Below are 16,858 nucleotides of genomic sequence, written 5' to 3'. Positions count from 1 at the left end.
CCCATAGGCCTCTGATATGTTTACTAAGAATATTTGTCTGCACCACAACCACTGTAGCAGCACAGCTATGGCACTGCAGTTCTGCCACAGTAGCGTGGACACGTCCTACACTGATAGCAGGGTTTTTCCCATTGATGTAGGTAATTCATCTCTTGGGGTATGTCTACACTACAGAGTTTAATTCAAAATAAGAGACATTATTTAGCTCATTCAAAATAAGTGCTGTGTAGACACTTATTTCGAATTAGGGGGCCTCCAGCCCTTCCCAATTCCCCCTGGTGGCCTCTGTGGGCCAAACCAAGAAAACTCCTTTCCTCTCCCTCATCCCCGGGGCCCTTAAAGGGGCAGACTTTGGCCATTGGGCATGTGCAAGAGCCAGGCTTGCCAGCAGCTGCAGACCCTCAGCCAGTGGTCACAGGGTGGCAGCCAGCTCTCCCCCGCCCAGTCCCTCAGCACCCAGGGGCCAGCCAGGGGCCGTAGACAGTGCGCACCCTCATGGACTAGTGCGGAGATCGTGGACCTCATTGAGGTTCGGGAGGGGGCTCCCAACTTCCATGATCTCCGCACTAGGTGGAGGAACGCGGCCGTCTACGGCCACATAGCAGCCACCATGGCCAGGAAAGGCCACAGGCGCACCCAAGAGCAGGTGTGCCTGAAGATGAAAGAGCTGCGGCAGGCATATGCCAGGGCCACCAGGGGCAGCACAGCAGCAGGGGCTGACAACTGCCCCAACTTCCCCCGCCCTCGACCAACTCCTGGGAGGTGGAGTGGTCCACGCCAGCCCGGGAGGCAGCGAGCAGGGACCGGAGGGCCCTGTCCCGGGCACACCAGAGGGGCCACCGCCAGCTGTTCCGGCACCGGAGTCGGCAGGGTCGTCCAAGGAGACCATACCAGGTAAGTGCCAGCACTGTCCCCTACCTAGGGGGGAGGCGAAGAGAGAGACCAGGGACTGCGCGCGTGGGCCATGCCTCCCACGGATCACGCAGCCACCTGTGCACGTGCAAGCACATGCCATGCCACCCTTGGGCAGGTGGCTCCAGCTGCGTGACACCCAGGGGCCGTGGCCCAGTAGGCACATGCGTGTGTGAAGAGACCTGACACGCTCCCGACCCCGGGGCAGGACCCAGCAGGACGCTCTCCCTTCACACGCCCCCTCTACACAGAGGCAGGGGACATCTCACTCCCCCCCCCCCCCCGTCGCCCCGGCCACATTATACACGGCACAGGGGCGTCTTGGGGCAGCTCCCAGTCCTGGGGAGAGCCAGACATCCTGACCATGGCCTCTGTGCAAGCACAGCGGCTCTGACGGTGCAGGGCACAGTTGCCCTCATGTCGCGGGGCAGGGGGCTGGGCATCATTCACTGTCCCCCCAGGGAGAATTGACCACTTCTCTTCTTTCTCTACAGCTGCTCCAGCTGCTCATGCAGGGCGCACCACCCCACCCGGGACATGCTCCCGCACCCGCGGCCTGCTCCAGATCACCAGCACGCGGCAGGAACCAGCACCTGGGGGCCCTGTGAGCCCTGCACCGCACCATAGGCCTGGATGCTGGAGGACCTGCAGCTCCACCGGGAGCAGCTTGCTGAGGACTGAGCCATGAACTCTAACCTGCAGGCCCTGCTGCAGAGCATGGTGCCCTGTGCCGGTCTTGAGCCTGTTGCCCCCTCTCCCCAACTACTGTTCCTCCTCCCACTCCTGCCTCTCCCACCTCTTCCTCCTCAACCTCCACACCCTCCTCCTCCTCAATGTCCACACCCCCCACCTCAACCTCCGCACCCTCCTCCCCATCCCTCTGGGGACGCCGAGGCCCTCTCCCCCGCCGTGCTGGGAGGCGGTTGGCCCGGCGAGACCCCCAGCCCTTAGTGCTGAGCTTCCCCTCCCCCCTTTTCCCCTTGCTTTCCTCTTCCAGCTCCCTCCTCCCAGTTTTCCCCCTCCCCTCTCCCACCCTCTCTCCTGCCCTCTCCTGCCCCCTTTCCCCCGTCTTCCCAGAGTTTCATTCCCTCTCCCCAGTTGTGTTAAATAAAGACAGTTTATATTTTTGAAAATACGTGTCTTTTATTTGACATCAGGAAAGGGGGCTAGGGAAGGGTAAGTGGACGGACGAGAGGGAGGAATAGGGCACAAGCCCCCAGTGGGGCAGACCGGGGAGACTGTTAGCGCTCCTCAGGGTAGAAGTTCTCCTGAAGGGCCCCCTGGATCCTGACAGCCCCTCGATGGTCCTCCTGGATGGTAACCTGCAGACAGTGCAGCCAGGCTGCTGGCAACGTGTCCACGAGACACAGCAGAGTCCCTGGGGGCAGGTCTGGTTCCATGTTGCAGATTGCCATGGTGCCCCGAGTGAGGGCAAGCAGAGCACTCCGAGACATAAATGCTTTGCTGTCCCTCAGCGAGGTAGACCAGCAAGCAGAGAAACCTGAGAACTGTCTGTCCGGGATGGGGGGTCGGGTCCTTTTAAGCACAGACCTCGGCTAGCCTGAGGTAGCAGCCCCACACACTAAGTCCGACTTTGATGCCCTTTTGGCACTGGTTCCGGCCAGCCTTACCTTCGATTCAGGGTCCACTCAATGTGGACGCGCTATTTTGAATTAGAAAAACTCTATTTCAAATTAGTTTTTGCGTCTAGATGCATTCATTCGAAATAAGTTAATTCAAAATAGCGCTGTAGTGTAGACATACCCTTGCAGAGGTTGAGCTGCCGCTATACTGGGAGTTAGGTCAACCAAATAGTGACGGTAGAATGTGATTTTTTTCACATCCCTGAGTGATAAAGCTACCTAGGCTGACCTACGTTTTTAGGTGTAGCCCAGGCTGTAGCCAAGTCACAGATAAATGTGGCTAATTTTGAAGGCAAACTTCTAATTGAATGCACTATTCTTGAAGCTCAATATCAAAGTATTTTAAGCAGAATCCTCGAAGAAATAAAATTATATCCAATAGAACATTCTATGTACAGCAGTATTTTATCAAATATTGCATTTCTTTTGCATATCAGTTCTGTGGGACCTGCTCTAATGTGGGCATTATTTAAAGCTGACAGTATAATGGTAAAATGGCAAAGGCATGACTGGTGACCTTGACATATTCTCCAATGCTTTGTCCGTGTCATTGTCCACCAAATATTCTTCAAGCGATCCTTATGGAGTTTCATTTTCTTAATATTAATCCTGCTACCCCCTTAATGCTCCTTTGGTGTATGCAGAACATTCATGCCTTCGTATCATAAAATGATGTAATTTTTATGCCTTAATAAAATTACATAGGTTGTCAGGGAAACTTGCCACCAAGTCTATTTATAGTCATGAATTACAATGTGCTTTTACCACACAGAGTGATCGAGTTAGGGCTCCAGAAAGGTTTGATTCTTTAGGTTACAGTTCTGTTAAGACAGTTGAAGAAGGATTTGACTCAGGACATTTTATTCACTGTGTGATACTATGTTTTCCTAGGTGCCATTCCCATAGGTGCTATGGGGCTGAAGCACCCACAGAAAAAAAAATAGTGGGTGTTCACCCTACACCAGCCAGCTGCCAATCCGCTGTTTTGTGGGTCCCACCAATCAGCTCCTCTCCCTCCCCTCAGCACCTCCTGCCCTCCACTGAGCAGTTGTTCAGCAGGGGCAGGAAGAGGTGGAATAAGGGCAGGGTGTATTTCTGGAGGGGCAGAGCAGTGGCAGGAAGAGGTAGGGTGAGGATGGAGATTCGGGCACTTGGGTAGGAGGAGGCAGAGTGAGAGGGAGCCTTAAGGGGAGGGGCAGAGTGAGGGGGCTAGAGGGGCAGAGTGCAGGAGGAGCATCCCTGAGGAAGGCTGAAAGTCAGCGCCTGTGATATTTTCCTACAAAGTTAAGAGGCTTGACCCATATTCCTTACATCCATTGCTATTCCTTTTCTCTCCCAGCCTCTCTACTTTGATACCGGTGCTCTGGGTGGGAAGGGATCTCCTTTTGTGCGTTCGTGCAGTACATCAGCCTTCCATACTAGATAGAGGCAATTTGGTTTCTGTGGGCTTGATCCTGCCAAGCACTGAGCATTGTGTCTCTGGTCCAGCAAAGCACGTAAGCTCATGCCTAACTTTGAACACGGGAGTACTGCCCACTAGGTTACAATTGTGAGTACTTTGCTGGATCAAGGCCAGTGTGCTCAGCCCTTTGCAGGATAGTTCCGTCTATGCATTTCAGATTTGGAGGGCAGACACACATTTCAGATAATCAGAAATTCACATCCTGGGATTTCCCTGTATTAGTCTTACTATGTATTTTAGAAATGTGCATCTGTCTGCCTGTCTGTGAATCCATTTGTTCAGAAACTCCTCCCAAATGGTACGAGGTAGGACCACCAAATTTGGTAGGCAGCTTCCTAGTATCATAGCTTAAAGCAAGCTCAGGGTTTGGTTGTGCTGGCATAATGGGATGTGTGTGAAATATGATTTTCTCATAAAATGGAAAGGAAGAGGTCTGGAAGGAGGGAGTTATATTGCAGAATGACCACAGGGGGGCAGCAAGGGACCAGAGATGGGCACCAGGACAGCTGTAACCCTATTGGGTCAGCAGGTCAGGGGTGGAGAAAGGGACAGCTATCTACTGTATGTTTCAGAGAGTTTATTTGTGTGTCTGTCTGTCCCCCAGCTGGGGGACATGCACCTGTTTTCCAGCTGTGCCTGCTGGAGCTGCAGCAGCCATGGAGAGGCGCTTCTCACCTGGCATCAAGCTGTTGTGGTGAGAGAGGACTGGAGTAGTCCTCTCTCTCCAAGGCAGCCTGCATCCTGAACCACTCATCCACAGCCCCTCCCCAGAGCAATGATTTAAATGAAGAAAAGCAAAACTTATTTGAGTTAAGGTCCTAAGCAGCGCAGAAGATGTAATGGGCTTGTTGCTGTCATACAGAACTCAGTTACTATATCAGTTACTATGTTCAGTGGGGCTGACAGCCTTACCGGGCTCCTGATCAAGGTGAGGGGGGGCTTGGCTCTGTGCCTCCAGAAGGGGTGGGGCTGTGGGTGGAAGGGGTGGGGCTGGGGCTAGCCTCCAACAGGCAGCCTCAGTTCCTCCTGGAGCATGCTGCGCATCCCTCAGAGCATGCCATTTGGGCTCTGGCAGTGATTTAAAGGGTTTGGGGCTCCAGCCAACACCCCCTCCACAGTAGTGGCAGATGGGAGCCCTGGGCCCTTTTCAATTGCCAGGCCCTGGAGCAGTTGCCTTCTTGGCCCTGCCAGTTGGTCTGCTCTTCCCCCACCTCCTGATTATGTTTGGCTGAGTACATCCATTCAAAGGAAAAGGCCAACAGCATAAGTTTCACGAGGCATAAGTGAGCGGTCGACAAAGGTGTTCCCGTGACGATCAGCTGAGCCGGCACAATGCTGCAGCCATTTTTATTTTAATTAAGCCGGGGATATTTAAATCCCTGCTTCATTGACTATGTCGGGTAGCCTATTTTACATGCCTCTGTCGGCAGAGGCATATAATCTAGACGTACCCCCAATGTTTTACCGGTTAACTAATTAAACAGGATTTTACATCCCTAGTGGAGAGAAGATCTATTTTAATAGACAGTTGACTAGAAAACATAGGGGCCATTTTGAGTCTCCATAGGCGAATTGATGTGCTCTCTGCAGCCACTTCAGTGTGCTTATGTGGCTAATTTTTACAGAAAAGCACTGCTGTTAAAGTAGGGAACAGACACAATGGGCATGTCTACACAGCAAGCAGTTATTTTGAAATAATGTTGAGCTGGAGGACTTCTTACTCCGACACCTGTAACCCTCATTTTACAAGGAGTAAGGGAAGTCGGAGGAAGAGTGCTCTTCCTTCGACTTCCTGCTGTGTAGACAGTGCCAAAAGCCGAATTAAGCTTTTTCAACTTCAGCTACGCAATTGACATAGCTGAAGTTGTGTAGCTTAATTTGACTTTTGTCCTGCTGTTTAGATGTACCCAATAAGAGCTATGTAGCTTTTCAGCAGCAATATGGAGACTGTATTTCAGTTCATTAATGTCCCAGGTGTACTTGTGCAACTGTTTGCTGTTAACGACACCATAAAAAATGGTTGTAATATTGAATCAGTTGTCTTCCAGAGCAATTATGCTAAATGCTAAATTCTCCTCCTTAGTTACAACCATGAAATACAGAGTAACTCTTCTTGAATCTATTGGAATGGCTGGAAACTCACTCCAGAGCACGCGGGTTCTGTATGGCACTTGATAGCAATAACATTGCTTCTCTGGGATGACACTCCTTTAATGAGAAAAACTGTAGTGATGCCCAAGTACAGGCCCCTTTCTCTTTATGACAATCACCAGTTAGCATCTTATAAAGTTAATGGGTAAAATTCCCACTAATTTTTTTTCTGTCCATTGCAGAATAAATTTTGTTATGTGCACCAAGGCATGTGTGGATGTGTACCAACTGTAGAAACACACACTAGCTGCTGTGGGCACTCTGCTATTCAGCTAGGTGGCATTTGAATCTCTCCTGGGTGGCTAGCCAAGTGCTCCACTTACAGGGACTACTGGTAGTGGGTAGCTCCTTTCACATCAAGGGGAGTTTTGCTGTTGATGTCTGTATTAGCTGGATCATGACTTAAATCTGGATCAGAGGTTCCTTGATAAATGCTAATTTCCAGAGGAAAATAGCTTCATTTATTTTTTTCTCCAAATTAACATTTTCTGTTTTTGTTTTCTGGGTTAGTGCTTGCTCCCTCTGCAGTCATCAGAAGTGCCATTCATGGATCACGTTCTGGGTTCTTAGCCTGCAAAACCATTTCAGTGTTTCTGACCTTCATTTTAGCTTGATTCATTTAGTTCTGAACAAGCACATGGGAATGTTACTGTCTCCCAGTGAACATCTCCCACTTTGATTACAATGAAGAAGAAGAACTTCTATTTTTAAGTTGAAAAAACTGGGATATTTAATATTGAGTGACGACTAGTTTGGAGCATATGGATTTGTATTTTGCTTAACATTATGTCTGTACTTCTATTTATACAATACATTTGAATAGCTTCAAAGGAGGCTTTGCTGCTTGTTATGTCAATAACAAGGCTTATTTTATAAACTCCTTAGGAATGTATTTACATCACAGCCCAGGGGCAGCAAAGGAGCCGTTAGGGCCCAGTTAGGTCAACACTGTGCATATTCAAAGGCTGCACGTATGTCTCCAGGTCTTTAAATGTCTATAAATATCTGTTTACATGCACGAAGGCTGTGTCCTGTACACAGTAAAGCCTTATCTACATTTCAAAGTTTAAAGCACTGCTGTGGTAGAGCTGCTGCGGCAGCGCTTTAATGTGGCAGTGTGGTCATGGCACCAGCTCTGGGAGAGAGCTCTCTCAGCGCTCTCAGTAAACCACCTTCGCAAGGAGCATAACTCCCAGCGCTGGGAGCTTGTTTACACTGGCGCTTCATTCTCTCTCTTTCTGTTTAAGCATTTCCAATACACCCGTGGCTGCGGTGTCTTGGCATCACCTGCAGGAGTTTTATTAGCTGATCCCCATGGGGTAATATCTGTATTTTTGGTCTCAGGGAGCAGAGAGGAAAATCCGTGATGAGGAGAGGAAGCAGAACAGGAAGAAAGGGAAAGGCCAAGCATCACAAGCTCCATGTAATAATTGTGAGTGAGAAAAGCCCAGGCCAGATTACACCAAGTCATTCTTATTATGCCTTCTACCATAATAACTCTGCTTTGTGATCCATGTTAGCAGCTGAAGGAAAGTTGTCAGCTCTCCCTCTGCAAAAAAAGAGTGACATCACCTACTTCAAAACAATGACTGACCTGGACTCCCAGCCAGTTCTCTTCATACCAGATATTCACTTTGGAAACCTACAAAGGACTGGACAGGTAGGAAACAACAATGGGAACCACAGGTGTCTGATGCTTGTCCAGCTTGGTATGTTTCACAGTCTCAAAGCAGGGTGTTTGAGGGTAGGGTTTTGGGGTTTGTTTTTCACTTTAATGTTGTTCTTGTGTAGCCCTGTAGTACAGATACATAAAGGAGACTTCAGAAGAGGAGGGAAACTTTTTTCATTCTTCAGGGAAAGGAAGGAGTTAACTTAATATTTGTAAATTATTTTTAAGGTAACTATGAAGGGAACAAATAATTAGGAACTTCAAAATAGGAAGTTGGTGTGTGCTTGAGAGAAACAGTTGTTCCTTGTCTGTGCTGAGTGACTTTAGAGTAATATCTTTTATTGGACCAACTTCTGCTGGTAAGAGACAAACTGTTCAGCTTACACAGAGCTCTTCTTCAGGTCTGGGAAAGATACTCAGAGCGTTCCAGCTAAATCCAAGGGGAAACTCCTTATAAATGGCTAACACATATTTGTAAGAGACTTTAAGTCAAGAGATGAGCCCCCTTGTGGTGGAAGAGATGCCCATTCCCAGGATGATTTAAAACAATACTAACCCTGTGTCTGTCTGTCAGGATTTTGCTGTCTTTAAAAGAAGTCACAAGGAACAAGCTTCTCAAATGCCATGACATGTGACACCTGCCATTCTGGTACCTGTATTTCTTTAGAAGAGTCTTGCACTCATGTATGTAGGGATAGTGAAACTCTGGAGATCAAGAGTAGTACTCACAATCATTACTTTAAGCATTCGCAACAGTGATTTATCTTTTTCTTAAAGACCTGCAAATTAAATACAACAGAGTCTTTTTGGCTTTAGTTGTTAGAGCCAGTCCTTTGGCTCCTTGGGAAAGCTGCAACCTAAATTCTAGCTCTGTACATGGCTTTTTCCTAAATATGAATATATTAAGTGTGTACTGCTTAGTGGATGGAGAGAAAGCTTTGATTTGTATATATACATAAAGACAAAGTAATAGGGACTGTCAAATCTGTGTCTAGGTAGATGCACAGCTCACTGAAAATGTAAAAGGAACAAAGGCTAAAGTGACACTGAGTATGAGTTTATCATTAATTTTTAAAGCATCCAGCATTGCAGAAGAGCTTATGAAAAGCACATAGACTTTAGATATTATGATCACAGCTGTCACTGAAATTATTCACCAGGAATGGAAAGACTCCCACTTATATGTCAGCACTAGGTACCTTCTATTCTCAACTTTCAAATGTGAATGTGTATTTACCTCAAAACATAAGAAGATAGAATTAGTCCTAACATCACGGAAAGTAAATAATTTTCTCAATTAAAATGCTCACAGATAATATTTATACCTATTCTATACTAGGGTTTTCTGGGCATCCTAATGTTTTTCTCCTTAACTTGTTTTTTTATTTTATGAAGCCTCCTATTTCTTGATTCAAAAATATTTTACCAGAACAGTATTTTGGAGTTATACGACACCTTTCATCTGCTGATCTTATACTGCTTTACAGGTATTAATGGATTTAACCTGACCACACTTCTCTGTGGCAGGGCAGTATCATCAGGCCTCTGGTATAGCCCCAGAGAGTTAAAGATCCATTCCTTCAAGAGAACAAGTGCCCTTATCTCCCACTGAAAGTTTCAGTTGGAGTTGAGTGCAGTCAGCACCTTGCACATTCATACCAAAGGAGACATGTCCAAGGTCAGTCAGAAAGTCTATGGCAGAACTGGGACTAAACACAGGGTTTTAGTTCTATGCTTTAGTTCCTAGTTTTCAATGTTAGTAGAACAAGGGAGCATTCTTACCTATCAATAAGCATTCTTACCTCTGCCTTGTCGGAGGGGGGTGTTGTGGTGGTGGTTTGGGAGGATTGTGATTAATCTAGTATTTTATACAGCATCTGAAACATGGAGACTGCTGGGTAAATACTGAGCACTGTTTTTATCTCTGCTACAGACTGTAGGTTAGGGCCCTGACTAGTTTGAGATGGCATCACTGAATTCAAGCTATGCTAATTTACAGGAGCTTAGTATCTGTCCATGCATCTTTCTAGAAACAGATGTGTACCATATGTACAAATACCAGTTGCATGTCCCATTGGATATGTCTACACTGCAACACTATTTCGAAATAACTTAGTCCGTGTCTATACAGCAGGCAGTTATTTAGAATAGTGTCAAAATACTGTCAAGCTGGAGGACTTCTTACTCCGACTCCTGTAACCCTCATTGTACAAGGAATAAGGGATGTTGAGGAAGAGTGCTCTATTTCGAAATAAGTGCTGTGTAGATGCTACCTATTTCGAAATAAACTATTTCAAAATAAGATACACAATTGACACAGGTCAATTTGTGTAGCTTATTTTGAGTTAACCCTTGGTGCCATAGAGTTTTTACCATTTTTTATATTTTAATTCACTTCCTTGACATCTATCTATTTTATATTTAAAGCTTGTGAGTGCTGAGGTCAAAATCACATTGGGGTTATTTGAGTAAGTAGTTATCTGATTTTCAAGACTGTTATACTTTCCTAACAGTTGGAAGAATGATGTAAACCAGACTGGAGAGGATTCTTGTCGAAATGCATTCAAGTACCTCCATTGTGGCACACATAATAGCAGTTGCTCTAATGCATATTTTCTTCAGATCATGATTAAAAATGTAGACAATTTTTTATACAAGGGGAAAAAATTAACAGATGCAGAATTGCAAACTGTCTCTCTTCTCTTATCCTTTTTGAGCTCTTCTCTACAGTGGGTATTTGTGCTGTAGCAATAAACTTGTCCCTCTCCCATCCCTACAGGTTTACTATAACACAGATGATGAGAGAGAAGGGTAAGACATTTATTGCTTCACAAAAAAGTGTTGCAGCAAGGTCCAAATCCTTGAAAATCATGCACGCAATGTGAACCTTTTTTTCCTTCCTGATCTGTGTTCATAACTTGTGGAGTTAAAAAGGTGAAGGGTTTTGGTTTTTTCCCCCAGTTTTGACTATTGTTTTCCTTCACATTGGTTGGCGTCTTCTTGTATCTGTTTATTTTTATAGTCCATAATAAAATAGTGCATTAAGCACAGAGTCAATGCAATATGTTGGATCATAACGTAGAATAACAACTTTCCATTTATATTAGTGCCCTTCAACTTAAGGAACCCCAGACCACTTTAAAAATTATCCATGTAGGAATTGCTTAAAGCACCATTGGAGTGCAGGAAGCTCTCGGATGGAACACAGAAGCAGTTTAACACGGCAGAGCAACCTGTGACACAGCTGTGTAGAAGTGAATCCACATCCAAAATAAATGCTGAAGGATTTTAAGTCGGCTGAATAGTTAGGTCAACATATTGGGACCAACTCCTTTACTCTTGCAAACAAAATGGAATCGTTAGTGGTACCAGTGGTCCTGAAGATTGTAACTCGACCAGCTTAGTGCCCCTGAGCAGCATGTGTAACTCACACGTGTACGGAGTGTGGCTCACTGTCCCATGTAGTGGCACTTAGATCACTTACAGCAATAATTTTTTAAGGGGCAGAGCTAGGATGCTTTGGGCTTCCCCACCCACAGACTATGATTGGTCTAGGGGCGGGGAAGCCCCTTTGCCCCCCTCTTCCCACTAAGCACCTATGCCCCTGGTGGTGGGAAGAGACTTCCCGTGTTCCCCCACTCCCAGGCGAATCAGGGCCTGGGGGTGGGGGAGCACGTGAAGCCTCCCCCGGCCCTGCCAGGGTGCGGGCAGGGCGGAGGAAGCTTTGCGCACTTCCCCCTGATTGGCATGGGGGCGGGTGAGCAGGAGGGCCTCCACGGACCAGATCAACCCACTTGGCAGGCCGGATCCAGCCCACGGAGGCCCTTTTGCCCACTCCTGACTTGTAGAGAGAATGAGTTTGCTCTACAGCCTTAGCTGGGAGCCAGCTGGCTTTTAGCTCAAGCAGTAGAGGCTCATGCACTAAGCTCCAGAGGTCCCAGGTTGGTTCTGCCTGTGTGAGTTACACATGCAGAAGTATTAGTTCACTAGCAGCATAGAGAAAGAATGCTACCTACCTAACCACCACAACCATTTCCTGCAGCACCTTCCGTTTCTCTGATGGTCTCCCAACCAGGGACTGGCTATTTGAGCCTGCTTAGGTGTGGTGAGATCAGAGATGGAAGTTTAATGATTACAGACTGCAATCACAGCCCCTTTCCATTCTACAACTTATGAATTCTCTGCATTAACTTCATGTTCCTCCTTCTTTGCTCTGTCTTCTTGACAAACAAGAACATGGTTCTGTCTTTTAAACAAATGCAAAGACGACTGAACAAGGCTCAGCCATATAAATTAAAGGAGAAACAACATCCTACACTCACATTGAAGGCATTTCTGTCTCTCTGTCTGTTTGGATATAATGCAATAATGTTTCTGATAGCACATCCTACTAGGTCTGCAATTGTCTTCAGATCAAATAATTGGTTGATCGCAGCCATTAATAGCTTCCTGCATAACTATACCTGAACTCATCTCTGCCTGTCCTTCCAACAGATATTCACATATTGACACCCTTGATGATTTATCTCCCAGAGAGAAAAGGAATAAAAATCATGTGAGAGGGGAAAGGGGAAATGGGTCGCATAGAGAATCCCAGCAGGGAAGGAAAATGGAGAACCTGATATGGGGCAAGGGAGGAATGAGGGAGCACACAGAGTCTATGTCTACACTCGCAGCTTCTTGCGCAAGTACTGCCGTTCTTGCTCAAGAATCTGCAGAGCGTCCACACTGCCTGCCTGCTCTTGTGCAAATAAATTTACAGTATGGCGTGGGAAGAGGGAGCTCCTTGCGCAAGAGCTACACTCTTTTTTGACAGGTGTAAGCCCTCTTGCGCAGGAGCTCTTGCGCAAGAGGGCAGTGTGGACGCTCAGCAGGGATTTCTTGCGCAAGAAATCCCTATGGCTCAAATGACCATCAGAGCTTTCTTGCGCAAGAGAGCATCCACAATGCCATGGGCGCTCTTGCGCAAAAGCACAGCTCGCACATGGCAGTGTGGATGTTTTCTTGCGCAAGAAGCCGCGAATGTAGACATAGCCAGAGTGTCTAACATGGGAGTAAGGGCAGGATGTGTTGCATAGAATCCCCAGAGAGAACGAAGGGAAGAGGAGGGCATACCTTTGCACGGGGCAGGGACAGGGGTGTTTACAGAGAGCCCCTGATACAGATGGGCTTGGGAGAGTAAATGTAGTGACATCAGCAACTTGGTCAGTAACTTACTTCTTTCTTTTTTTTTTTTTCATTCACCTTCCCCATGTTTAAACAGATGTTTGTCTTTAGAATTTGTATTTAACTTCAGGAAACATATTTACCTATCACAGTACTTCTGGGCAACTTGAGACTAAGTCAGGGAAGGATCAGAATCTAAATCCTTGCAGTTCTTGCTCTATCATTCCTTGAGAAGCTAGTGAGAGTGTTGCTTGAGTATGGAGTGGGATAGAAACTGTCGCTGTTGTCTCCTCTCTTGTTGGGAGGACAGTATTATGCTAAAAAGACTGTGTTGTTATTTCTAGTAGCAGCATCCTGGTTAAAAGGATGTTCCGGCCTGTGGAGGAGGAGTTTGTCCCGCTGCCTTTCAAACAAATGAAAGAAGAAGGACTGAAAAGAGGTAACAATTAATTCTGAGGAAAATAAATGCCCGGGACACCATTCTCCAATCACACTGGCTAGGGTTAACCAGAAATTACTCAAATGAAAGTCAGCGGAGTTACAATGGTGCAAAAATAGAGCAAGGGACAGGAGAATCAGTCCCACTGTCATCACAGCACCATGCAAGGAGGTTTCCTAGAACACGCTAAGGGTAATCAATAGGTACTGCCTGGCATGCTAGCTTGAGAAGGGATAGACCCACCTGATTGTATAAAATATGAACTGTCCAGAACATTTCCTAACCCTTACCCCAAATTTTGAGGATCAAAAAGTTCCCCTGACAAATCCTTCACTATTTATTTTTCATATGTTTTCATCTTGGCACTTCCTTGTTCACAAGTTAAAGAGCCACAATACACTAAATAAAAGTACGTCTAGACTACATGCCTCTGTCGCCAGAGGCATGTAGATTAGGCTACCAGACATAGTAAAATGAAGCGGCGATTTAAATAATCGCCGCTTCATTTAAATTTACATGGCTGCCGCGCTGAGCTGACAAACAGCTGATCAGCTGTTTGTCTGCTCAGAGCGATAGTCTGGATGCGCGGGTGGCGACATCAAAGGTATTTGTCGACCACCCAGGTAAACCTCATCCCAGGATGTGTTAGACCTCAGTGTCTTTTCACCTTTACAGGAATATCCTTCCATGTGCTTACCTCAGTATTCTTTCTTTGTTGGCTGTGGTGGTGATATACATGAATCTGTGACAGGTGCAATAGATACCAGGCAGATGCTGTTGTCTGCTTAGAATTAATGAGCAGAAAGATTTTTAAAATCTAAATGAAAAAGCGAGATAAGCTCCAGCCAAAGACCAAGATCTGACCAAACCAAAGCCCTGGCTAGTTCAGATTTGGGGGTGTTGGGCCCATTCATTGAAAGTAGAGGGGCCAGCTGTCAGAGCTAAGTGTGAAACTCTTCTCTATGCCCACTGTGCCCAACAAGGAATTCCCAGCTAGCAGCATGGTGAACTGGCACAAGAGAGACTCTTGCTCTGATTCCTTCAGTCGAGTGATTAATTTATAACATGCTTCAGGAAGATCACACACGCGTGCACACAGGAGCCATTATTGTAAAGGTCAAAGACACCTGTGTAACTCAGTTCTTGTGCTGGGGTTTGTGGTTCTAATACTATTTGGGATTCCCAGCTATGTCAGGGTGAAGAATACAAAACATGAAACATTTCAATGGTGACAGGTTTCGTAGTAATCTGTTAGTTAGCCAAGCCTGTCAACAATGGGTGTGTGTCAATGGAGGCAACTGCCCAGGGCCCGATGATTCAAAAGGGCCTAAAGCTCCCAACCACTGCTACCGGAGCTCCAGGCCCTGTAAATCTCCACCAGAGCATGATATGCTTCAGACAGTGCTGAGGGCCGCCTGGGAGATGCTAAACCCAACCCTGCCCCTTCTGCCTGAGGCCCTGCTCCTTCTGGGGGCACAGAGCTCGTTCCCCTCACCCCTCGCCTTGCCCAAGGCCCCGGCGAGTCTTTCAGCCCCACTGCCATTATCCATAACCCGCAACACACTAACATGTCATGCCTTGGTGGCTTTTTTCATGCCTTGGCAGGTTTGAAGACTAAGAGGCACAATATTAAGATATAAGTGGGTGCCCAAAGTTAGGCTCCTGAATTCATATTTTCTCCTCTTATCTGGCATCTCCATTTCTGGAGGCTCGTCACGTTAGTCCATGTTGTACAGCTCTCTGCTGATTTCTTTGTGGATGATCAATCCATTTGATCCACTCAGGGTACCATATCGTCTGTCCAAGATCACCTTTGCCTGTCTCATGCTCTTCAGCCACCAACCTTCCCCTTCAGTTCCCATAAACACGCATCACCTGCAGAACCCTTTAAAATGTGTCCTGTCAATTGAATCTTTCTTTTCATAAGGTCCTGGCATTTGCTGAATTTCAGTCATCTCCAGTAGTATTCATTGGTTACTCAATGTATCCACTATATTTTCAGAATTCTTCTATTACACCGTAATTCAAATGCACATTTAGACACCTAAATTAGTTGCCTGATTTTTCAAATGTGCTGAACATCCCAGCAGCTTTGCTTTACTTCACTGGAGCTACTGGGAGTTCAGCACTTTTGAAAATTGGGCTGTTTAGGCACCTAAATATAGATTTAGGAATCTGCCCTTAGGGACCATATTTGAAACTCTTGGTCTTAGAGCATTAAGAAACACAGTGCAATCCAGGGCTAGGAAGAGAGTAGGGAGCATTTAGACCAAGAGACAGATAGCTTAGAGGTTACAGTTTTTCTGATTTGGTCCTACAAACAAGCTCACTATCTAGTATGATATGTAGCCTGTCACGAACAGTGTGATTTATTCCTACTAAGAGAGGCAGGCTAGATGACATGGAAATAGTGACAGTATGATGGATATTTAATGAGATGTGCTAAGAGATGATTGAATCACACAACGGAGTGAATCAATGACAGAATTCCATTCACACCACTAAAACACCAGATCTTTACAACTCCATTTCTGTGTATGCATAGCAGTGATTCAGGCTCCCTCTTAACCCTGTAATGGATCTTTCATTCAACATAATGTATTCTGACATTCTCAGTACGGCAAAGAGATTTCCACCCTAACTTTAACATTTGATTGAGTGATTTTCCCCCTTTCGAATGTAAGCTGAAGGTTATAGGAGAACTATTTTGAGTCACCCCTGCCATTCTCAAATAAGCAAATAGGGTTAATACACACCTTTGGATAGATTAAGCTCCCTATATTTCACTGTTACATGGATTTATAAGGCTGGTACACAACCCTGGGTGAACTTTATGCAAGTTCTATAGTAGGATCCTTAACATTTCTAAATACAAGGAGCAAAACCATCATGATCCCCTGAAATATACTGTTTGAAAGCAGAGAATGAACAGTGATCTTGCCAGCGAAGTATGAGCCCATTTCAGTCACCTGAAAGCCTTGGCAAAGACATTGCAATTCTTTCTAATGTGTCCAAGTTCACACTTAAATGCATTGCCAGTAGGAAATAAAGCCAGTAGCACTGGCTTGCTATGGTAAATATCCTTCTGCCTCTGTCTTAAAATGGATGTAATTCTATGTCAAATAGATGTCATCTGGTGGAAAATACCATCCAGACTAAATTTTTAAAAACTGGTCTCGCTTTTTTGTGTTTCCAGTTTGCAGGTACAAATAATAGCCAGTGCTGTTTGTGGCATTGCCCTCTATATACCTGATAGAATATGTGTATGTGCACAGTGGTATAGGAACATTTTTAAAAGTGGGGGTGCTGAGCAGGGCCACAAGCAGAGGCCCCAGCACATAGGGCTGGCAGCTGGGACCCCGGGTGCTAGGCAGGGAGCTTAGGGGTGCTACAGCACCCCTTGCACCTCTAGTTCC

The 16,858-nt window shown here is 46.1% G+C and overlaps 1 protein-coding gene across 5 annotated transcripts in view; it reads left to right on the top strand.

The window, feature by feature from the left end:
* GRHL2 (grainyhead like transcription factor 2) overlaps positions 1-16,858 on the top strand; it is a 112,971-nt gene that overhangs the window by 80,430 nt on the left and 15,683 nt on the right. For 4 of the 5 annotated variants that reach the window (XM_075920263.2, XM_006122407.5, XM_006122406.5 and 1 more), the window contains exons 10-13: positions 7,513-7,600; positions 7,689-7,828; positions 10,617-10,648; positions 13,348-13,442. In XM_075920263.2, the coding sequence (XP_075776378.1) occupies positions 7,513-7,600; positions 7,689-7,828; positions 10,617-10,648; positions 13,348-13,442 (355 nt within the window). The remainder of the gene's footprint in view (positions 1-7,512; positions 7,601-7,688; positions 7,829-10,616; positions 10,649-13,347; positions 13,443-16,858) is intronic. The other variant, XM_006122408.5, reaches the window with a different exon arrangement.

Source organism: Pelodiscus sinensis, chromosome 2, assembly GCF_052426305.1.
Source record: "Pelodiscus sinensis isolate ZL-2025 chromosome 2, ASM5242630v1, whole genome shotgun sequence".
NCBI lineage: Eukaryota > Metazoa > Chordata > Testudines > Trionychidae > Pelodiscus > Pelodiscus sinensis.
This window is presented reverse-complemented; position numbering and strand designations above follow the sequence as displayed.